Source organism: Astyanax mexicanus, chromosome 10 (genome assembly GCF_023375975.1).
Source record: "Astyanax mexicanus isolate ESR-SI-001 chromosome 10, AstMex3_surface, whole genome shotgun sequence".
Lineage (NCBI taxonomy): Eukaryota > Metazoa > Chordata > Actinopteri > Characiformes > Acestrorhamphidae > Astyanax > Astyanax mexicanus.
In genome coordinates, this window is record NC_064417.1 from 36,614,660 (window position 1) to 36,640,356 (window position 25,697).

Sequence of the window (25,697 nt, forward strand, 5' to 3'; positions counted from 1 at the left end):
ATATCCGTAATTCCCATGTTTAAAAAACATCTAGACATTAATATGCCTTTTAAATCTCATGTTCAGCTGTTTCTATTGTTTTTAGAGAAGGCATGAAATGGCAGGAATAATCGTTGACTTATCCACTAATCAAACAAATAGTCGACTACCAAAATAATAATTAATTGCAGCCCTACTGATCATCTATAGGGTGTAGGTAATTTTACCACAGATGACCATAATCATGAGGACATTTTTTATTTAGGCAAAAAAGTTAGGATGGGGACACTTTACAAAAGTAGCTGATCAATAATCACTGACTTCACTGAACGTGTGAAACTGAGCTTTATCTGTGTGTGTGAAAGTGACCCGCAGTGTAATTAGTGTAAGGCTATAGATGCTGTAGATGTAATTGAGCAGGGGTGAACTGTGCTGCAGAGCTGCTGAAAGAGCTCAAATCCTCTCTGCTCCTCAGCGCTCTGACAAACGCGTCTTTGGAAAAGTTGAAAAAGAGAAAAAAGTGAAAAAAAGAGAAAGCGCGCGGGTCTGAGGGCTGTGATTAACGCGGTTTGATGTCAACTCTCCGCGCATTTACGCAATGAAGCTCCGCTTACGCAGCGCTCCGCGAGCAGAGGCGGGGCGGCGCGCGCGGGGGAGCAGATAAAAGGGGCGAGCGGGAGGAAGAAGGGCAGAAAGAGGCGAGTTTTACTGTGTTTTTATCTACAGATAATAAAGCTTGGACAACTACAGGCAAAGTGGCGCGCGCTGCCGGGATCAGCACCATGGAGAGCTCGAGCGTGCGGGGCGCACTGCTGCTGTTGCTGCTGCTCAGCGCGAGCGCACAGGACGCGGACACGGACAACGAGGTGGAGCTGGACACCCGCGCCATCCGGGACTTTTACCCCAAAGACCCCAACCTGACCAGCGAAAAACAGCTGGTTAGTGAGCGCGCGCAAGGATAGTGTCCACACAGCTTTACGCATAATAATAATACTTTTTACGCATTTCATTTTTTATAAAGTTGTGTCTCTCTCTCTATAACTTTCTCTGTGCATTAGTTTTATGTTGTTTTTAATTATATAGTATATATTTAGGTTTAACTAGAATAAGTGTATACATTTTATATATACATGCATATATACGTAATGTATTGTAAATAGTTAATATATGTATTTATATATAATATATATAAATAAGTAAATACAATATATAATATATAGAATGTATATATATATATATATATATATATATATATATATGTGTGTGTGTGTGTGTGTGTGAATATAATTTAAAAGCTGTAAGCATACACAAAGAAGATTGTGTATAGTATATAGAGAGAGAGAAAGAGAGAAAGAAAGAGAGAGAATATAATGCACAGTATTTGTATTGTATTGTTTACAGTACAAATGTCTATTTATAGTATGTAATATATTGTGCATATATATTTAATATGTCATTAATTGCACTCATTTTGAATGTGTATTTTTGTTTGTTTTTGTCAGCTTGGCGCTCTCCACGAAGTGCTTGAGAAGTTGCAGACCAAAAGAATCCCACCTTGGGAGAAGAAATTTGGGCAGGTTCCCATGGTAAAAAAAAACTTTCAGTCAAAATGTCATTAAGACATATTCTGCAAAATTGAATGTTTTGTTTTCTGTTGTAATGTTTCTTTATTTTAATTAACATTAATATAAATTAACATATTAATCCATTTGTGATCAGAAACAAACCAAAAACATAATAAGCATCAGTATAATTAATCAGTACTCCGGCTACTCAGCAATGTAGAAAAGTATTCACTGCTGCATATTTAATGCAATTGCATTATTCATCATTGACTAATTAGTGACAATGCTCGCCCTGTGTTTTGACCTGATGTTTGTGTGTGTTTGTGCAGTGTGATGTTGGAGAGCAGTGTGCGGTGAGGAAAGGCTCGCGCATTGGGAAGATGTGTGACTGTCCCCGAGGAGCATTCTGCAACTTCTTCCTGCTCAAGTGCTTGTGAGGGGCAAAGCGTGTCCAGGGGCTTTTGAAGGAAAAGGGGAGGTGGGGAGGGGCAGATCTCACACACACACACTGTCCAGAAGTATCAAAGTCATTTGTATAGATATTTTTTTAAGTGCGAGAATTCACCAAAAAGTCGGAACTGTTTTTTCTGTAAAGTTGTGTTCCTGTTCTGAAGTGTTGCACACCTGTAATCATGTCCTCGACGATGTAACCTTCATGTTTTTGTGGATTAAAGTGACCCATAACGTCCTTTTGTAAATGAGTCTGTGTATCAGTTTTTTTCTGATTACATCTTCATAAAGGGATGATTTTTGTAAAAAGAAAAATGACTAAAATTCCAAAAGAGTGTGAGAATGTTCTATAAAATCAGTTTCCTTTTTGATGTGCCATTTTTGCAGTCCATTCCTCTTCAAATTTGACACCAGTGCACTATTGTTAAGGATTTTGTTGAATTTCATTGTTAAAGCACATTAAACACATTAAACCTGCTGAATTGAAAGATTAGGTGCATTGCACCACTGCATAATATATGGAGTTAAAAAACTGCAATGTTTGATCCAGAAATGTTACCATTGCTTTCTAGTCATATTTTCAGAATGTATATAAATTATGAAAATGTGTTCTAACGTCAATGAATAGAAATGCATGAAGGCTCTTTTGAATCATTCACATCTTTAATATTTACAATAATTTTAAAGCCTTGTCCCACTAAAAGTCTCTTATTGCGTATGTGAGAGAGACAGTATTGTGTTCATACACACTCATAAAGCTGTTGGTTTGCCAACCCTATTCATCTGTGCCAAATAAACAAGCTGGATTTCTCTTTATAAAAACACTCTGCAACATATTGATTGCCCAGAGTTCCAAAAAAGAGCAGTTCAATATCTTTCATCAAGCCCTACTTTCGCAGTGAATTGTTGCACCTTTGTTGCGTCCTTAAAAAGCAGCAACTAAACAGAGAAGCTGAATCTTGTTGCCAAGTCTCCTTTTTGGTGTGCGTATTGTTGCAGCACTGAAATCCATGTGAGAGATGACACTACTCATCTTTTGTTAGAGTAAAGTAAAAAAAACATACTAAACCTGCTGCATTTAGGTGTCCTGGGTTGATTTGCTTCACTGTGTAGCGCCTTTAGCAATTCGGTGACGTTGGTTAGGTCAGACTGCTGCAAACAGGATCATATCAAGGATATGAAAGGGAATATGTTATGTAGAAGTTAAAGCATTGTTTTTTAAAATACTCTGTTTTACTCTTCTCACTCAATGTATATTAATTGGATATACATTAAATGTAAATGTAGTATAAAGTGAATGTATATTTAGAATAAAGTGACTTCAAACAGCCTGCCTTTTGACTCCACACAACAGTGTTAATCCAACTAGGTTACAAAGCACAAATCAATTCCCAGCAGCAATCATTTTCAGTTATTGTTCAAATCAAGATGCACAAACATTTGATTCTCAGTGCATAAACAACATGAGTAAGAATCTCAACACCAATAACTCCAGATTTAGGGTTGATGGTGTTTCAAGCCTTTTCTTTTTAGCCTTTGCTACATCACGACCATGTGCTCCCCACTGACTTGATGCTTTTCCAGTGTTCTTGGCCTTTAGCCTCTCACATAATGACGTGGCTGAGTTTCTTTTGAAAGCACCACTGTGAAAAGAACATTATCTAATCACTCGTGAGAGTCATCAGAATGCTTAACAAATGCTTCATCATCTCCATTCTTCCTTTGTGGCAAGCAATGATCATCAATGTGTGAGATTTATATTAGTTTGGAAAGCGACTGTTGGTCTGATGTGACATGGGTGTAAGTGTTGTTTCTTTCTGATGATGTGTGAAAGTGGCTCAAAAACAGAGACGATGCATCCTTTATAATGCTACTTTTAATAATACAGGAATGTTCATGGTCTGAGACGAAGTAAAAAAAGAGATGTGCTGTTGCCCCCTAGAGATGCTTTATGGGAGCAAGAAAAATAATATTTCTCTGAAACAGACAAGGTTGTATCTCTCACTTTGATAAATAAATCAACAAATAAACTAATTTCAGAAATGCTTTGCTTAGGTTTGGCTTGTCGGCTCATGAGACAAGCTAGCATGTCCAGCTAGTATTCATTAATACCAACACCCACCCTGTAATCTCAGTGACTGAATAATGACCATTCAACCAATAATCAATTCAGTACTAATCAGTTCTAAAGGCACATTTAGTTATTTCAGTCTCACAAACCTAAAAAAGATGGTGGAAAATATTTCCCCTGCTTTATCAATTGTATCAACTGTATTTATTTGCCCTATTTTCCTATCATTTGCACAGCCACAGTAAAACATTCTGAATTTGAAATTCACTCACAGTAAATAAAGTAATATAAATTGGATAATCTGGAGTAATCTTTGGTGATGTAGTAATTCAGAGTTTTTCACAAGGTATTAAGGAATGTGATTCAACTCTCCTGATGTTGGTTCACCTATTGCTTTGTTGTAATTTGAGGCGGCAATTTTTATTCACTTTATTCGGGTAGAGTTTACCTCATTTTGAGTATTATGTTACCTACCCACGTTGAATAGTTAGTTAGTTAGTTAGTTAGTTTAGTTAGTTTAGTTAGTTTTAGTTAGTTTAAAAAACACAAGCTATCTTTTTTTGAATAAGCAACAATAACATGTTGACAGCGATCGATTGGTGGCCTGTCTAGGGTGTATCCTGCCTCCCACTGGATGACTGCCAGGACTGGCTCTGGCTCCCCCGTGACCAAAAAGGATTAAGCGGTTGACAACAAATAAATTAACTCATATTGAATGATTTTTAAATCATAGACATAATGGCAGTAATGCTTCTACTTAATACTCAAGGGAAGGTAGCCCTGGTGGCCAAGACTACACACTGATGGTGAGTTTGGAGTGGAGAGACATGTCTATGATGAAAACAAATTATGCCAAAAACCAATAGGAAAAACGTACCTTTGTGCGATCAGGATTTTACTCCTAAAGAAAGAGATAACAGATTAACACTGAGAAGAGCGTCACTTTAACTCTGCCCTAGTGTCTATTTGATGGTCCCACATGTGCTCTTCAAACCAGATGTTTAAACTCACAGGGTGTTTATTTCAAAAGGCACATTTTCACACAATACCAGTACACAAGACCTTTAGTAGTATTCATCAACTACTAATAATTTATTTTTTTACTATTAATTTATTAATAATTTATGCAGAAACTTAAACATTTTGGAATTATGTTTCTTTTAGCAAAACTAATTTAATCCTCAAATAAATACAGGTCAAATCTTTTGGACAATTTTTTTTTTTTTTTTTTTTTTTTTTTTTTTTAGGTTTGGTGTTATCATCATCAACAATGCAATCCTGCAATCCAAGCCTGTAAATGAGGACTTACAAGAAAAGCTTGTTATATATAATTGTCAAATAATTATTATTTACAATAAACACAGTCTAACACAGTTTTTTTTTTTTTACCATAACATTTAATAAGCCCCTTTCCCTCAAGTTTCCTGTGAAATGCTTTGGTCAGAATACCTTAATGAACACATGGATCCAAAATAACCCTACCCCTTTATCAAACCTCATATTATTAGACTAAATATAAATTCTTTCTTTAGTTTTCTCTTTTGCTGGTTTTGCTGATTAAATATGGTTGTCATTGTTACTCTCTCTTTCTCTCTCCCTCACTCTGGTTCTCCCTCTACAGGAAGTGATGCTCCTGCTGACCAATGAGAGGCCTGGTTAAATTATTGAGGGAGGAGCCTACAGTTTAAATGCAGAATCCGGTTTTCTGTACCATGTGTTAATGTTTTAGTTTGGTTTTAATCTTTAATGTTAGAGCTTACTCAATTTTGGCATTTTACCAGCAAATCCCCAAATTTCTCTATTTGATTTTTATTTTAGGAACATGCTTTGTTTTAAGGTATCACACACAGACGCCACAGTATTTTACCTGTAGTTTATAGCTTTATTATAAGCTATTTTATAAGAGATGTTTGTGCCACCTGGGATTTTAAACAGGTAAGAAAGGTGAACCTATACATTTCACACCACGTGGGTCTCTAGCACCACCTAATGTACTTTGGACATTGGACAGGAAAGTTTGGTCAAGTTTTTATTTGTTTAATGTTCTAGCTAGCTCTTAACTCCGAGTAGGGAAAAGTGTTTTGTTTTCTTTGGCTCATTTCTTTGGTGTTGGTTTACTTTGATTCTGCCAGTGTGGTACCTGATAACACAGCAGTTTTAGAAAGTGGCTGTTTTTGTATGTTGTATGTATGTTTGTTAACAAAGCTCTTTTACCTTTTTCTCATGCCTTTAATTTTATTTTACTGGTTTTAAATACAATGTTGTTGATCCCACAACCCTTAAAATTGTACATTGGTCTACAGTGTCCAAATGCATGCTCCTCCCCTGACTAAATGCAACTAATTATACAGATTTGTCCTTTTTTTTTTTTACCCTACAGTTAACTGTAACTTAAACTACTAAGTAGTGCATTTTCTTGGTAACTAAGGCTTACTTTTTTTTTTTTTTTACTATTTGTATGTAGTGTAAAAAGTTAGCCAACCTTACAATAAAGCAAACAGATGCTGCTCTCCTGGCTTGTGCTCAATAAACTGGTGGTGCAGCTAAAAATAAATACAAGTATTGATGGGAGAGTTGGAGAGGAAAGCTATGATGTCTGACCACCTGGGTTGCTATATCCCTGTCCTGCTGAGAGTTTGAGTCTGCACAGGGTCTGTAGTAACACTACATGCAGCGCAATCTTTTTAAAAGTAAATCTGTGTGGGGAATATACTCATGGCATCCTGAGTAAATCAAAAACAGATAATGAGATCTTGAAAATGCACATAATTAGCTACATTGACTCCAGATACAGCTTATTCTTATGTTGAGATGGGCTTGCTCACCACATACTTTCTTTTTTTTGCTTGGTGAAAATGGGTCTGCTGCAGGAACAGAACTCAATACAGAGCACACTCAGCTAGTGTTTGTATGGGTGTTACTGACATTAAATAGCTTAAATGTGCACAAATACAAGACACAGATTCTGAAGTTTCTGAAGAGCTTACCATACTAAAAAAAACAATCAGCTGAAGACTTTCTGGTTATCCAGAAAAAACACCCTGTATTGGTAGGCTAGCTCCTTATTTAGCTCTTGACTTCTGTTTCGCGCTTGCACGCCTAGGGGGTAGGGGTGTCCCGAATCTTGTTAAGCTTAAAGGGAGGGGAAATGTTGGGCCCAATCCCATTACACCCCTTGCCCTATCACTTACCCCTACCTCTTCTTTTTGAGTGTAACCATTTGCCTTGGAACAGAGTTAAAGAGGGGAAGTAGTGAAATCCTCTACCCTAAGAATTGGGACAACCCTTCAAAAGCACCTGATATGTCATTAGGATCACTAAAGTTCGGTAATCTAGCTGCTGGTTAAGTAGTTAACTTTATGGCATTGAATGTCTTCAGAGAGTGGGAAGGTGGTGCAGAAATTGTCTATTCTTTAATTCCTTAGTGATGGGGAGCTGAAATTAGCTTTTTTTTAATTTTTCTGTTCTACCTTAAATGCTGCAGTCCATTTCGCATGTTGCACCATTTAAGATGGAACAGGAAAGTTAGCTAATTAGTGAGACTACTAGCAATCTTTTTTTTTAATGCTTGTTATTGAGAATAAGGCAATAAAACATTTAAAGCTACACATTAAACAATGGTAATATAATGCTAATCACTTTTAACAAGGAAATTACTTACATTTTTGGGTTACTTACATCTTACCATTGATTCTCATACCACTGGGTTTAAAGTGTGCGTCTGAAAAATCTATGTATGATGGGCTAACAAGCCTTACCCCTTTTTCCTAACAAGAATCGGAACACCCCTCCACTCCTTCCGTGCACAAGCAAAACAGTAGGGAAGGGGTAGGGCCAAGAGGTGAAATAGGATTGGGCCTTATAGCTGCATTGCCCTTTAAACATAGAATTTTCAGAGGCACACTCTAAGTTTACATTTTCTTCGTAGCAAGCATTAAAAACAATCCCTAGTAACTCAGTAACTAATTAGCTAACTTTCCCGTTCCACCTTAAATGTTGCAACTATGGAAGCCCATTTCCGCCACCTGAAGAAAAAAAACGTCCTCAACTAAGTCATAATTATAAGATAGAAAAGTCATAATTATGGGATAGTAAGTCATAATTATGAGATAGTAAGTCATAATTATGAGATACTAGGTCATAATTATGAGATAAAAAAGTCATAATTATGAGATAGTAAGTCATATTTATGAGATAAAAAGTCATCTCATAATTATGACTTTCTATCTCATAATTATGACTTTCTAACACATTAAGTATCGAAGCCGGTTATGGCCCATTGGTCAATAGTTTAAAACTCCTGGCATAGACAGATAAAGCAGTTGCAGTTATCCCTGGTATCCAGCAGGTGGCAGTAGGAGCAAAGGCCTCGGATTTTGGATTGCTGACTCACTGCATGTCTGACTGTAGTGATGCAAGGTTACTGCAGCATCCAGCACACACCGCTGAATGAGTGTACTGCCCTTTATCAGTTCTATTTAGCTTTTAAATAGGTACATTTCTTTATTTTTTTTTTTACTGATTTCTAAAAATATTTATGGCTTTTAATTAAAGCTAATTATAGAATTCAAGATGCGATTGTCTAACTGTTAAAAAAATAATGGATATTTGTGGGAAATGAGAGAGGAGGAATGGAAGATAGCAGTGAGTATAGAGTTGTGTTTAGAGGCTGCTGCTTATAGAGGTTGTGCTATGTGGCAGTTGCTTAGATTAGGAGCACACAGTCTTATAAATACACTTTTAAAGGTGCTTCAAAGTCTCCTTTGAGTGAGCTAGTGTAAAAACAGTTAACATATTAAAGCCTTGTATGCTCCTCTCTTTGGTTTATAGTGTAATATATACCAATACAACTGAAAGATATACTTTTGAGAGAAGAACACTTCCTGCAGATGAAGGTGCACCATTTTTACTCTCAGATTCTGTGTGCCTTTGTGCTTCTCTCTCTCTCTCTCTCACTCCCTGTGTGAGTGTGTGCCAGTTCACTGTAAGCCTTTTTCCTGCTGTGAATCAGTTTCTCCTGGATGAAAGGGATGCTAGGATACGCTAAATTACATAGTATTTTGATGTTCAGGAACTCATTCAAATAAAATGTATTTCTCTCATTCTCTTTTTCTCCATAATCATCTAGCTGTACAAACATCTGGAAGGCACATCTCAGCCATCTTAGCTTAAAATCAGCTCAAAATCAGTTTAGATCAAAGCTGCTTTGATAAGGCTTTCACACACAGCTAGAGAAGTCTGCTCCCATCCAAATCACTGGCCTCCAGCAATCTGGGCTCACTTTCAACTTTTAACTTCAGGCAGGCAGAACCTCAGACAGCCAATTTACAGTCAGATGGTCAGCACTTCAAACCCCACTGAAGCCCAACATCCCATCTCAACTTTCACCTCCAGAACGCAAGTCGCTGACACCAGCAGATCATCCCATCTGTCCCTCTATCCTTTTTACTGTCTGAGGAGGCTTAATCTGAAGAGCATTCTGGAGTTTATTTCTATTAATGTAATGTATTAATGTTTTATTTAATTTTCTTTTATAAAATAGTTGACTGGTAGAATATTAGTTTTTTTCCCCACATGATCTTTACTATCTTCATGTTTTTTTTTGTTTACTGTGCACAAAAAGTATTGAGTATATAATTAGTATTAGTAGTAATCATTATTTTGTTGTATCAATACTATTATGCATTTTAATACTACTTTTAATTATGATAAAAAATATTTAATTAATATTTTCCTATACAATAATTAAATAAAACAAATTACTTACTACTATTTCTTTATTTTAATTCATTCTATTCTTGTTATAATTATTGTCGCTATTCTTTTTTGTATTGTTTCTATTTTGTACTAATACTACTATGTCTGTTAGTAGTAGTTATAATAATGATAATGATGAAACTAATATAATTTATTAATAAAAAACAATAATCTATTTCTTACACCGTCAGATTTGACATCGCTTAAAGTCAATAAATATCATCTACTCTTTTATATAATTACTATAAAATATTATTTTGTCTTTTTCACAGGGTCAACGTTTTATTCCCCTTCAGGTGTGGCGTCACTTTGGAGCTGCACCAATCAGCGCTCGGCTCCGCCTCCTCCTGTACACCGCTCGCGCGCGGCAGCAGCAGATGCAGTAGAAGTTGTTGTCATGGAAATGGATTCAGGCCTGGCGTCTGCTGCGGGTGCCGTTGCCATGGAGACCGGGCCCGGTGGAGAGGAGCGCGCGGCGCGGCTGCAGCAGCGCGGGGAGCAGCGCGCGGAGTTTCACCTGCTGATCGTGATCGGCGAGATCGGGACCGAGCAGCAGCTGCAGACCGCCAAACAGCAGATAGAGCGCGGTGAGTGAGAGTCGGACCCCTGGGGACGGACTGCAGCGCGCAGGCGCAGAGCATGAGCACGAGGACAGCGCTCAGTCTGTATTTACATATAATTGCATTTTATCTGCTGCATTATTGTGTGTGGCGAGGCAGTGAAGATCAGGAGATTCTTTCAGTGGGATCTGCAGCTGTGAGTCCTGCAGAGCTGCAGTGGAGCTCTGTACAGATCACTGCAGGACAGCAGGATGATGGAGTGTAGAAGGCAGTTGCATGGGCCTTTGCACTGGTTATTTAAATGTAGATTTAATATTGTTTTATAAAGTTGCAGAGATTTTGCATATCAGGCTTCATTATTAATTTACTTGCTCCGTTTTAAGACTATTTTATGAGATTGGATGCATTTACTTGATTGAATGATAATAGTTAATATTTAATATATTATTATCTGCAAAATGAAAGGATCACAGTGTGTGTGTTCACGTAGTGCAGCTCTGTCACTACTGCAGAAAGGCAGGGTGCAGAACATTCCTGCACGTTACGGTTGGTAGTTTGCTGACGCAGCATTTACTACAAGCTGTGTGCATGCCAAGTCTGAGGGGGGCAGCAGTCATGCCCAGGCATTGCCCATGCCAGCACTAGAATTAAATAAATGCGTTTGTTGTTTGGTTCGTGGCAGTGATCTGAGTGAGCATTGCACCATTAAAGGGGTCATTAGAGCACTGTCTGCTCTATACTAGACACGTAGTGCCTTAAACTAAGATGATTTACTTAAACTACAAGGCGAACAGGTAATTCTAGTATCAGAGTTTTAGGGGTGCTTATCACGAAGTGAGCACAGTAGAGTTTAAAAGATTTAGGATGAGTGTGTCATGTCAGAATTAGAATAATGTAAAAGTTAGAAACACAACATATTAAGGGATTACCCGATGGGCGTGTGTTAATTTCATTGTAAGCATCTTTTCAGGATATGAGAAAGTAATAAAACTGCTGCTTACACTGGGTGCATAAACTAGTTTAGTTTATTTTTCTTCCCATAAATGCATTCTTGTTTATCTGGCTTGATATAAATAACTACAAACAGGAAGCTACTCAAAACTTAGCACCGATCTGGAATTTTCAGGGCATCTGGACCACCTCCACTGGGTAATGGAGTCCCATAATTTTGACCTCACTCCCTCACCTGACCCTGACTCTTGTCCAGTCACATTATCTGATGCACAGACAGCACACAGGCTGACAAACGGCAACACAGCTCGCCTTTTCTTACTTCAGTTTAAACAGTGAAAAGTGGTTGATAGACAGCCTTCAAGCGTATTTTAGTTCAGTAGAAATGAGGACTGCTGATAATGCAATGTGTTGATACTGACTGATAAAGAACAAAAATAGTCTAACTAGTAGCTAGTTACAAGTGACTTGAGTAGCACTGCTAAAGTAAATTTATGATTAAAATGGCATTGCCCATTATTCATTGTGTTACAAATTATACAAGTTAAGTATTTTCTTAAGTATAGCATGGCTGAGTCAGTAAAATTTGCACTCCTCTTAGCTAGGAGAATAATTATTTTTGGGTAAAAAAACTTATATGGTACCCACACACACTCTGTGGTTAACAGACATAATGTTCTTCCTCAACTTAGAAAAGTTTAAATTTAGTTTAAGAGGTGTGTCAGACATGTTTTATTTGGTCTGGGATCCTTTTTACACATTTTAAACAGTTGTGCAATTTAAGTGAATAGAAGCAGAATTGTAATATTTTTTCTTTATTTTTTTTACACTATATTTATATATATGTCATTTTTATTAGTCAGCCATATTGTCAGTATTATCATTAATGCTTTGATTGTCTACATGCACAGTTGTACATGTATAGGTTTCAGACCAAGGAGGGAGGTGGGGGCTTAGATGGCTTAGGAAATGAGGGGAAGTTGGTATTTTTAGAGGTTAAAGAATGTTTGCTATTGTTACATTAAAAATTATCAACTACTGAGGCACTGCTGAGGTAAATATATATGATAAAAGTAGCACTGCTGAATGTGTGACTAGAATAGACAGCTAAAATAAAAGAGCACTGATATGATAAAAGTATTTTATTTAGTTTATTTTGATGCTATGTCCCCCACAAAAAAGTCTAGCTACAGCTGTGTTAGCTAACAATTAAAAAACCCAATGGCAGGGCAGAGGAGCAGGGTACTAGCATACTCTGGCACCACAAAAAAAAAAAAAAAAAGTTTTACATTTGTATAAAGCTAGAGGCGCGATTATCGAACATTATGACCTCGCTAACAACCCCAACTTTTATTAATTCCCTTGATTTTAAAAGAAACACTGTTTACTTGCTGTGTACTTTTGTCCATATAATGTTTGACCAATCAATATCTCATGACCTTCCTGAGGACCACAAATTTTCCTTTTCCTAGTAGTTTTTAAGCAAAAATATATTTGCTTGTGGTTTTTGAACACATGCTTATATTTATGTGACCTTGGCAGCTGCTGCACGCTGACCACTGATATCAAAGTGGTCAGTAGTCTCTGTTATGGGCATCACTCCATTCCCCACTCATTGGCCTTTATCCAAAATACATACTTAGGACTATAATACATTAGTCTTGCATCTTTGCAGAAGCAAAGGTCAGATGCCAAATATCTCTTAGCTAAGGGGAATATTCTGTAAATTATTTATTGAATCATTATTTTAAGAAAGATGATATGTTCTTATTTTTCAACTACTCATAAGGCACATCCTGTTTCAGCTCATATGGCTTGCCTGCATGCAGGCAATCAAAACCAAGCTGTCTCAGCAACAAAATACATACCGGGTAAACAAACCCTAAATTAATAACCCCTGTCAGTACAGTGCATCGAAAGATGATGCACTGAATTTACTAATACTGAATTCATTTAATTACCTTTATTCTTTTACATTTAGACATAATCGTGATGCAATATGTTTTGCAGCGTGTAAAAAGGCACTCAGAAGCTACAATATAACAAACATGTGTTACTTAATGTATTTTAAATTACAAAAAATTATTTTTCTACAGTAACACTTGAACTTGTAATCCTGTTTAAAACAATTTACTGTAATATATTATTTAATAGAAGTATATTGGAATTGCCAGTGTTGCCAAAAAAAATCTGTATAAGCCTTAAAAAGACAGTAACTTTCAGTAAATAATATTAACCCCCAAAAATAAGAAAATGTTTACAGTCTAATCCTATATATCCCTTTCTGCTAATACATTAAATTGCTTAAGTATTTCTTCAAGAAAGGAGACAATCACACTGTTATAAAATCAAATATTTATTAAAAATGTGCAGATTGAGCAATGTACAGCATAAGATCTTTCCACAGTGTCATAAATGTATTGCTATAAGCCCAGCTAACACAAACTGTTGATTATTCTTCCTAAATGCCATGGTCACCAGTGAAACTCCATTTAAAATGCAGAATGGATATTGTATCAGCGCACGGTAACTGTCCATCCTTGCCAACACTGAAATGGATAGCTGGATAGCTAAAGATTTCATAATAAATGCATTAGCTACATAGAATACTTCAATAACTAAAGCTGAATATAGTTAAGGAGACAAACAGCTAAATTATATTTATTAGACATTATCAAAAGGCAATGCTTCTCCCCTGAACAGCATGTCAACAAATAGCGACAAACCGAATGTTTAAACTTTCTGTCCATGAAAATATAAAGAAGTTTGAGTGAAAATCTTACCACACGACGTGCATGAATCTCAAGTGTTGTTCTACAAGTGCCTTAATCAATCTGATCAACTAGCTAACAGCTATCGACACTGACCAGTAATATTTCCCTCAAATTTAACAGGTTTGCCATCTGAAAGAAAATTGCATTTCTAAAGCTCTATTATCCTGTCGTTCCACACAATACATGCAAGGTGTTCACAGCAATACATTTCTGTAAAACTGCTTTGAGCGCAGTCTGCTCATTCACTCTTGAAAAGTTATATACATTTCTGTAAACAATTGATGCACAATTATACAAAATATTCTTGTACAAAAACTGCAAAAAAAATACAGCAGTTTTTACGGTTTACATGTGGGTTGTTTATCTCTAGGTGAGAAATCTGTGACTGATGATGATTTGGATGCATTGCTTACCATCTAGGCAGCGTTCTATCATCATTTTTTTGCAGTATTGTAAAAAACTGGAACTGTACCACCTTTAGCATTAAATCAAGGCTCGGTTTGGGATCTTATGGTTGAATTTGCTAATGTTTTGATCCTTCTTTAATTGCATCAACACTTATTTCAGTTTTTGATTTCTCTTTTGAGAGCATGTTTAGGAATAACTGTTGCTGCATGATGTTTTATTAATAAAAATGAAGTTATTTCAGTGCATTGCTTTTTCACTTTGAAACCTTTAAACTACTTTAAAACTCAGTAATGGAATCCAATCATACATATAGTGTACCGCTGGTACCTCATTCATTTACACTGTCTGAAAGGTACCTATAGTAGAGTAGGGTCTGTATTTGTTCCCTAAAGACAGGTTACATAAATGCACCCCTGGGAGCTCACTGAGCTAGGAATATGTAGGCAGGCCCACTTGTGCTGAGAGTTCCTGAGCATGCGATGGATGTACCTTAGAGAGCTCAAACCTTCTAACTAATGCATGAGATGAGGAATAAAGCTGCATAAGGAAAACAGCTGCTTCACAGTTGGTCTCTAATATACGCAGATAAATTTAGTACTGAAGTACTTCAGCAGTGTGACATTATGACTGGGTCTTCAGAAGAAGAGAATACATCATTTATCTTGTCCTAGGAAGACTGATTTATTGGATACCACCAACTCCATATATCAGTCTCTGAATGTCAGATTGACAGACACCTCCTCTGATGTGATGTGAAGCTGTGATTAGAATAATAAGTTCTTCTCCCCACATGAAGCTTAAAGGTGAAAGAAATTGCATGATGTTCTTTAACATGATCACATTAGGCACTAATTTATTTTACGTCATACATCTGCTGGGATGTTAAAACTTAAAACTGTAGTATTGTAGCACTCTAGTTGTTTCTTAAAAAAACATATATATACAATATACATTATTTTTTATTACAATGGTGACAAACAAAATCCTAAAAACATGTGAAAACCAAGGTTCTGTGTTCTGTATTCATCTTACACAACTAATCTAATACTGAAGTCTGTACTCTGCAAGGTGTAAGCATTGTATTCAGTTAGCCTAGCATATTCTCACTGCTGTTTAAAAGTGTACTATTAATTGGGGGATACCAATTCTTTAAAAAATTAGAAAAAAAAATCTCAAAGTATTTTCAGCTCACAATTGTTAATGTTTAGCATATCATTAAGATACAGCAGTTAAGGGGAACAGTGGAAGTAAAGGCAAGGCCAAGGCTTAGAAAACTGTCAGACAGAACTGCTTGTATAATGTTTAGAATGGCAAAATAATCCTGCCATATGACAACAAAGTAAGCTTTAGCTCACTAAGGAGTGGTAGTGCATTGTTTTTATTAGAAAGAAACCAGTACAATTATGATATATACATGTATATATGATGTTTACATGTATCCATCAGCCCAGACTGTTTTGGAGGAGGCTCAATACTCAGAAAATTAATATTGGCAAAATAATGCTAATTTACAGACATGTTTCCTATCAATTTAATGTTTATATTAATCTAGATAGACACATGAAACACAGAAAATGACAATTAATTGTTTGGTGCCAGTTTTTATAACATCTGTAGAGCTTGGTTATGGTGTTTCCCTGGTTCCCTTACACCAAACAAATTCTCAAGTGTTTTCACTGTTGCATACAAATTTCCAATGTTGCAATAAAATTATATGAATCTTGATAGAGTTTAGCGTATAGTGATCAGGAAGATGAGGCTTTTTCTCATCTTTACGATTAAAAAAAAAAAAAAAAACTTCTGCACAAGGACAGCTGTGGGCAAAAGCTACTTCTATTTGTGCTCCGTTGTTCAACAGTTTCTTGTAAATGACAACCAAGTGCATGAGAATAATGGGAAACAATCTCAAATTTAAATGTAGTTGTAGATTTACGAAAAGTGTCCCTTTAATTTTCTGTCTTTGCAGAACACTGACAAATTGTCTTCAGATCTGTGAGAATTTCAGTCTTCCAGTGTATAGTTGGTATAACACACCCTCAGCAAAGGGGAAAGGATTTCATTTCCAGAGGCCATCAAAGAGAAAATGCAAAAAGCAGCATGAAAGTGAGGCGATGGTGTGGAAGACTGCTCTGGACAGTGTAACAGCATAGATATGCTTGCTTGGCTTCTCTCATCAGCTACAGATGCTGATCTAATGCTGAACTAACAGCTGTACTCCAAGCCTCAATCAGAGGGACAGAATCAAGTCCAGTTTTCAGCATGCCTTTAACTACATACCTCCATTTACATCAAGTCAGATAGTAGACATTCTGTCAGCTCGCTATTGTGGATCATCTAGGGTTCAACTATAAAGCCAAGAAGATTTAACATCAGCCACAGCATCCCCAGTCACACAGCTCAGCCTGTGCTTTTTCTGGCTATGGTTAACAATGCCAAAATCTCATTTTGGCCTCTCAGGAACAGCCCAAGGGCACTTTTGCTTGGCCTTTATTGATTTTGCCATAGCAATTAACATTTAAATCAATATTCTTCAAGAGTCCCAACTGGGTGTTGGTCTCCTTGGACTGGATTCAGAAATCTTTTAGAATACAAAAGGAGGGGAGTTAGCTTTTGTTTTGGTGTGAGTAAGAGCTCTGTTTGTTATACAGAGGCTCAGTGACACAGCATTTCAGAGTGCAGACACTGCAGTGTGTACATGATTTGCTCTTTGGTCCTCATCTGAGGAAAATAGAGTTTAATCGCGCTGAAGCAAAGCGGCGAGGAGGGACAGAAATAATGAGGGAAAGCAGGCGAAAGGCATGAGGATTTTCATTTTCATATCCTAATCCTGTAAGTGCTGCGTTCAGCAAGTTCGCCGCAGAGTGATTGCATGAGCCGTCTGCGTTTTTTGACAGTTATGTAACGTTTAATGAGATTCCATGAATATTAGGCAAACACAAGAAAAGTCACACAGAAGTTGTACAGGCTGTGATATCAAACTTGTTTTTTGTAGCTTTCTTCAAATGTTCTTCAAATTTCGCCACAACCCTCTAAAAGTAACTTCACAAGCTTCCCTTTCATTTCAGCCACACAAACAGACCTCATACATAGTGTTAAAGATTTTTTGGCTTTAGACATTTTGGCTGTCACATAGCAAAAGAAAGAAAAGTACTGTGAAACTAGAAATACACCATTTTGTCAAAATATGTTAATGTTACTACATATATAGCAATTAAAAGTTTTTACTTTCTTCCTGGTTTATTGTGTAATTACATATTGGCCTCAGTAAAAGAATTTACATGTTTAAATAAAATGTAATACATTATAATTCTGTTCATTTAACACACATGACCCTGAATGTAAGCCCACACTTCAGTCCTTCTGCATTACTGAGTGCATTACTGTCATAATTAACATCAGTCTTGTTGGCCCTGTGGGACTCTACAAGATATACTAACCCAAACAGTTAATGAATAACCTACTAACAAACTCAACAAGCTCCAGGAGAACATCCAAGGAGGTACCAACCTCTCTTGTCTCAGTGAAGGTCAATAGAAGCATTCTGTGGGGGAGCAGTAAGGCAGCAAATCCATATCTAAATGTCTGTAAAGAATGTTTGGATTCACCTTGTCCAAGTATTGACCTGATCCCACTATAGATTCTGTGGCTGTACCATAATAGTTCATAGTTTAAAAAAAACTGTAATTTGTGCTGCTTATTTATAAATATATAAAGTTCCTTCACAAATATATATTGTGTCATACAATTGGTAAGTAATATTGTAAGTGTAATATAACTAAATATACTGATATTAAGTCGTAGGAAATGTTGGTTGCAGTTATTGAGTCTAAAGATAAATAATTATTTATTTACATTAAGGGATTTTTTTAATTAAGGTAGTACTTTAACACTTTATTTTTAAATGTGGTAATTAAATTGCAGTTGAAATGTATGTACAGTTTAAGCAATTGTTTTTTTTTAACATGGATGACTTGCATTTGGATAATGTTAAATTATTGAAATAATAATTATAAAAATGTGTTTACTGTTTAAAAAGTATGGAAGCCCATTCCCGTCACAAAAAAGAAAAAAAAAATATTCCAGCACATTTTTTTATTGTTATTAAGTGAACTGCTGTCTCATTATTTTGAGATAGTAAGTCATTATTTTGAGATACTATCTGAGATACTAGTAGACTGTACGGAGACAGAAGCAGGTGAGACAAAGATGCAAAATGGAAACTATCATTGAAGACTGCTTCAAATGTAGCACCTATATCATAAAATATAGGTGCTTTTAGAGGAATAAAAAAAACATATTTTTTCCCCAAAAGCAAACACACTTGCTATCTCAGAAAAATGACTTAGTATCTAAAAATATGTATTAATGTATAATTTAGCGTGGTCCAAAACTACAAAAAAAGTAGTAAAGGGCATGCTTTATGGGTAGAGTTGGGCGATAGGTCTGAATTACATTAATAATAATAATAATAAAAAAAATGTGCTGGATTATGTTTTTTAGGTGGCGGGAAATAGAATGGAATATAATCGAATAGTATGAAGATAGAATTTAGTATGAAGTTCTGAAAGCTTTTACTGTCATCAATAACAGAAGAAAAAAACAGGAAAGGGCAAATCTTTTTCCATGGCAATGTACAGTATCACTGCTATGATATGCCTTGAAATATATCAAAAGTCTATTAATTCTAATTCATTTTTAGGATTATATTGGCCAGTCTACAATAAATCATGGGAGTTTCTGAGGTTGGGCAGCTTGGACAGAATGGTCACAGTCCAAAAGAAATTACAGTACAATACATTTATTGGATGGCTCAGTTATAGACTGCACCCTACTGTAACATAAGTATTGTAAAAGATAATTGTGTAATAATGTCTATAATCAGTATGTTGTGGATCACTAGATGGGAACATGTGGAGTAGGCTCTATAAAATGAACATTATTTAAATAGGTAAACACCAGATTGCTGTTGTATTTTTTCAACTTTTGAAAGTTATATACTGAAAAGAGAAATCTGATATATTAATTTAAATATATTTTTTATTCAATACATAGTTGTTGTTTGAACATTATTCGTGTTTTAATTTCTTTTATTATTTCACTTAGTATTTTGGTATCATGAAAACCCTGTCCTCTATAAATGTGGGCAGGAAAGTTGCTTGTTTCAGTACAGCAGCAGAATACATGCAGTAAAATGTTTTGTTTCTCTCTCTCTTTCTATGTGTGTGTGTGCAGGTATCCGTTCCTGGGACATTAACCTTGCTGTGTGTGATCTCGACAAACAGCTGCAGCTCTTCATCACCAGACACTCTGCCCACTTCTCTGCAGAGGTTAGAGGTCAGTAATGGGTTTAATACTGGGAAAATACCTAAGAGGGTCAACTAGTACATTTTGACAAAAAAATTTATTAAAATAGTTAGGATTTTGATTATTTCTTTAGAGGTCAGAGTTCAGTGACTGTTATAAAACTGGAACAGATCTGGAGAGTCAACCAGGATTTTTTGTAAAATAAAATAGATTAAAGTAGTTAGGAAAGATTTTGATTATTTTGTTTTCCTTTATTTTCGTAAGATGAAAACTAATTTCATGGGACAATAAACCCACAAATAATCAGAATGTAGGAAAAATGAAACAGTGTTTTAACCTCTTTAAAAAAATATCTGCAACAAATTGTTAATTACTACACACAGCAATTATGACCTATTAGATAGAAATAAAAAAAAGATATTGTTGGGATCTGAATTATGACTGCCCCTCCTTCCTTATCTCTTTCACTCTCTCTCTCTCTTGCTCTCACTCTCTTTCTCTCTCTCTCTCTCTTGCTCTCTCTCTCACACACACACACAGATGCCACTTACAATTCCACTGTCATTTGTTATGTAAAACTGACCAATGGACACTCAGAAAATCACTGTCAGAAACCTGTCAGCCTTTATCACAGAGAGGTGTGTGTAAATAGTTTTTAGCTGCTGTAGTTCCTGCAGTGCTTTTGGAAAGCAGCAGTAGAACCTGGGGGGTTTTGGTTCATATGATAAGGAAAATATATTAATAAAGGATCCATTACACAATTATTAGTGTCTCCCTCCCAAAATATAATAGTTTATTTTTAATAATTTTAATTATGATTAATGACAGAATATTGTTGTGATTCATCCACTACTGTAAATATAATTTAATGTTGCCAATCTAACATTAATGTTTTATTTATATTTGAATATCCACTATTAAAAGCTTTTAAATATTGTTGTGAGTAATATGATTATATTTCTTAATCAATTGGCACTGTTGTTTATGTAAATCCATCATCCGGCTGAAGATACTGGTATTTATTTATAGAAATATTCCTAGATATCACTATTCCAAGGTGACCTGCAGTAATCACAGGGCTTGAGACCATTCAGTCTGTGGCCTACTGTGTTTAAGAAAACTGAAGCTGCTCTTCCCCTACTGAATGGGGATCTCTGCATGTGTGTTTAAGGCACCCCACACTGCACAGCCTGCCATAATCACCAGAGAGCTGTGTCAGGAAGAGGGAGCTGCAGAGTCAGTCTGCACTGCTGCAGTGTGTGTGTGTGTGTGCTGGAATGGGCCTTTAGTTTGTGTGTGTGTGTGGGAGCTGAATAAGGCGTTTTCAGGCAGGATCTAAAGGCTCAGGTTTGCCTGTTCTCTTTCCTGTCAGTACAAGGTCTTAAGGTTTTGCTGATGATGATATGAAGGCTTCTTCATACCCCTTCAGAAATTTTGGACACATGATTTTACATGGCTGTGAGTTTTATCCAAGATCCATCTGGTGGCCAAATGTTGTAATGATCTTCAGATTTTAGATTAAGGTTCTTGGACTTCAGCATTGGTCTTGTAGGGCCATCAGGTACAACATTGATTTAGATCATTGTAATTATTTTGAACATTAGCCTACTGGTTTATATTCAACTGGTGCTACTTGCTTTATGCAAAATAGATGAGAAAAGGATGATATATACGGTGGCCGAGAAAGCCCAACGCAGTGCAAATTGAAAAGCGCTGCAAAAGCACAAAACACATCCATCAAAATTACAACACAGGCGCAGCTGCGTCTTCAGTAACGTCTCGGACTTCACAATGTGTACAAAGGACAATAAGTGGCAAACAAGGCGTTTTGTGAAGCAGAACTTTTAATAATATGCACACAACCGTGGTAATCACAGGTAATAAACATAACTTACTTTTCAGAAGCTTGTTTGCCACTTACTGTCCTTTGTATACAGCTGGTACAGCATCTTTTAAGGTCCCCCGGGAAAATTCCGTTGTGTTGTGACTCACTTCCGTTGTGTTGTGGTTCTATTTGCAGCGCGTTTTTCTAGTTGCAGCGCGTTTTTCTATTTGCTGCGCCTGTGTTGTAATTTTGATGGATGTGTTTTGTGCTTTTGCAGCGCTTTTCAATTTGCACTGCGTTGGGCTTTCTCGGCCACCGTAGATATACCATAGACATGCCAGATTCCATATCAGGAATCAAATATCAGGTATAAAAGTATAGTGATCCTTATCTGAGAAACACTATGGATACATGATTTACACAGTAGGCTACACCTGTTAGCAAACTGAAAATGTTTAATGTTCTCACAGATGATTTTACTTTATATGCGCTTCTTAATATGTCTTAATATGCATCATACAATTAACAAATTAATATTCTTAGATCACTTAAAATCAAGTTTTTGAGTGTTTTTTGCTACCTTCATATGAAAGCTTGTAGGTATGCAGCAAAACACTTTTTAAATGATTAATAAAACAGCTCATAAAAGTCTCTTTAAACAGTCCACGTGCCAAGCAATCAATAAATCCACCTTTATTTTTACTCAAAATATACCTTTAAGGTAACCCTTATTTTTAGTGTTGTCAAGAATTGAGAGTAGGCAGGGTTTTCTAAAGAATCTAAATAATACATAATCAATTAAATCAGTGATGGTAATTAAAAACATTAAAGGCAGAGAAATAAGATAAATAAAAAAAGTAAAACATTACAAAAAGGGAAAAAGTTTAAAATAAATCAAGTTTTAAAAAATCAGTTTAAAAAAATCAGTTTAAAATAATCAGTTTTAAAAACAACAAAATAATACAATTAAAATTAAAAAGAAAAAGAAAAACAAGATTAAAATAGGAATACAAAATAAAGCTAACTTCCTCTGACTGAATAAAACTGGAACAGAAATCATCATTTAATTTTTGATACATATAATAAAGTTATAATTTTAAATTAAACTAAAAATAAGAATGACATGAGTAATAATACATAAAAAATAATTAATTAATAACATAAAAGTATAATACAGCAAAAAACATCAAGTAAAACAAGCTACATTCAGAGTAGAGATGGATATATATTACATGTTCAAGTGACTCCAGCAAGCTAAGCTTTAGTGTTTCCTGTAGTTAATTCCAGCTCATTGTGTGTTTTTTTGAATAAAGGCCTGAAAAACATCTGCAGCTATTGCATGCTTTATCAACTCAAGATAGTAAATGCTTTATCATAGTCTCCACTGGTGTTTTTATAAGGACCTACAAGCTTTGTCCCCACCACAGTGGTCTGCTGGAGGATATTCTGCAGGATTAGATAACGAGGAAACACTGCTGTGTCACTCTGATTGGCTTCTAAAATCAAAAGCAATGACGCTGATGAAATGAAGCACAAGATTTCTTGAGTTTATCGAAGTAAAACAGTGAATCTTTGTGTTACTTTACTGAGCTGACGGGCTATATTTGCTTTGATCATCACAATTTAGCCAAAAGTTGTAAAATATACAATTGAGCCCTTCCACAGCCATTACAACTAAAGACTTTAATGCAGTTTATGAAATCTCTCTATGACAGATTTGGCAGGGAAAAGGCAGGAGGCCAAGTCTGCAGGGTCTTTAATGATCATTACACCCTTACCGCCTACTGGATATATTTTGAGCTGAAGTGACAAGAATGTGAGCCATTGATGATGATGTGAATGTTGTAAATGTCTTTATTTATCTAAACACTCAGGATGCCCACACCAGCACATTTTTACTCTTATATTTCTTATATTTCAAGTGAATGTGTGTTTGTTTCTTTCATGTCTTTTTGTTGAATGGCGGTCAGTTGTCTCGGTTACTGTTTGTAGAGTAGGCTAATCATGTTTTTTCTTTTTTTTTTCTTGGCCTGTTTTTTATCGACAAAGCTGACTGCAGACATCAGTCAGAGCTCCCGGCAAAATAAAGCTAAAAATACAGGAGATTAGTGCACCACTGGGATTAGCGCACCACTTGGAAAAGGCTTTGTTGCTCATTTGAATACAGTGGAGTTCGTTTATGGCTTTGCAGATGGCACCATGATCTACTTGGAGATACACTCATTGACAAAATATAACACATCAAGAAGAAGTTTATATGTGCAAATTGTATAATTAATAGGGGGCCAGTTGGGTTGCCTCTAGCATGGATATAATAGGAGATTTGGCAATGGGGGCATGCAGGTTCCAAGTGGCATCCTGAAGAACATGTACCCACAAGATGTCGCAGCTTGGCCTGTAGGCCTTGTAGGTTTCCCAATTGGCACCTTAGCTGGTCCCATTAATGCGTGAATGCTGAGAAATCTGTCAGTGGGCAGGTCAAGGAAGTGTTGCAATCAGACGGAGGCATTCCTAAGAAACCCTTGCTGTGTGTGGTTAAGCATCATCCTGCTGAAAAAAGACAGTTAGAAGCCCTGCCATTAAAAACGACACATGTGGCCAAAGGATGTCCTGCCCAAACTCAAACCTGATCATTATTTGATCCTAAACAGAACCTAGATTTGTCACTAAAGACAATACACTTCTGTTCCATAAGAGTCCAGATTTCTCATTTATTCTCATGTGAAGGTGGCTGACCGATGGATGGCCTAGATCAGGAGTGTCCAAACTATGGCCCGCGAGCCATTTGCGGCCTGCTTGCTTTTTTGTAGAAATAAAATGAAAGTTGGCCCGCTATTAAGCAGGTTTTTATAATGTAAGATTTAAAGTTTGAATGCTAGGTGTCAGAAAACAGCACAAAGAGTCTAAAAGCAGCGAGAGTGCGAAGTTGTAGCGCAGAAAATGGGCCAAAGAGTCTAAAAGCGGCGAGAGTGCGCAACAGTAGAGCAGAAAACAGGCCAAAGTGTCTAAAAGCGGCGAGAGTCTACAGTTGTAGTGCAGAAAGCGGGCCAAAGAGTCTAAAAGCGGCGAGAGTGTGCAGTTGTAGCGCAGAAAACAGGCCAAAGAATCTTAAAGCGGTGAGAGTGTGCAGTTGTAGTGCAGAAAGCGGGCCAAAGAGTCTAAAAGTGGCAAGAGTGTGCAGTTGTAGCACAGAAAATGGGCCAAAGAGTCTAATAGCGACAAGAGTGCGCAGTTGTAGCGCAAAAAACAGGTCAAAGAGTCTTAAAGCAGCGAGTGTGCAGCTGTAGCACAGAAAACGAGCAACAGTCTCTCACCAAGAGGTACACTACACAAAAGTAGTGCCTGAGATCTTTTACATAGTTTAGTGGGGGAAGGAGTTTTATGCCAACTTGTGGCAAGACCCAATGTCTAATCAGACCCCATCTGTAATCATTAACATATGTGCTTCAGATAAAACTGCATAACTGCAAGTTTTGGAGCAACCTGTAATTTTTGTCAATGAGTTTATTAGTGAGTTGTATTTCTATCATACTACTCATACAATCCTGATCTGTCCATAAGCCAACATCTGCAAATGTCCCATTCGTTCATGAGGATTTTTTCCTCATGCTCTTTCAGAATATCTTTCAGTAATCAGAGTGGTTTGTACTCATGCTTGTGATGCTGCTTGTGGAATATTGACTTAGGAGAGAAGAAGATGCCCGCAGCTGAAGGACGTGCTGTGTGGTTAGATCAGATTGCGATGACTGGCCTGTGGGCTGGTGGCTCACTAGGACAGCTAGCCTCTGTCTGTGCTTTACCACACCCTATAGCACTGCAGACAAAAGGCTGCTGAGCTGATGCTGCAGATATGACAAAATTTTCCTACTATATCATATTGACAATGCCACTCAGCATAAATCAATGTGCTCAAGGGAATAGAATTACTACATAGGATAGTTCTCCTCACATCAATTTAATTGGTGATTACACATTATCATTTTAAGATGACAAGTAGAAACTCTTTATTGCATTTTACCCTAATTATACAGCTCTGGAAAAAAATAGAGATCA

At 36.5% G+C, this 25,697-nt stretch overlaps 2 protein-coding genes across 3 annotated transcripts in view; both read left to right on the forward strand.

Annotated features, from left to right (window-relative positions):
• The first annotated feature begins 752 nt into the window (after positions 1-752).
• Positions 753-2,242, forward strand: cart2 (cocaine- and amphetamine-regulated transcript 2). Its single transcript, NM_001291260.1, is given in 3 exon segments — positions 753-917; positions 1,482-1,565; positions 1,874-2,242. Coding segments are annotated over 3 exon segments (348 nt in total). The 5' UTR covers positions 753-761; the 3' UTR covers positions 1,982-2,242.
• Positions 2,243-10,239: 7,997 nt separating this feature from the next.
• map1ab (microtubule-associated protein 1Ab) overlaps positions 10,240-25,697 on the forward strand; it is a 52,586-nt gene continuing 37,128 nt past the window's right edge. For both annotated transcript variants that reach the window (XM_022684092.2, XM_049483951.1), the window contains exons 1-2: positions 10,240-10,409; positions 19,748-19,849. In XM_022684092.2, the coding sequence (XP_022539813.2) occupies positions 10,265-10,409; positions 19,748-19,849 (247 nt within the window). In that variant the 5' untranslated portion in view covers positions 10,240-10,264. The remainder of the gene's footprint in view (positions 10,410-19,747; positions 19,850-25,697) is intronic.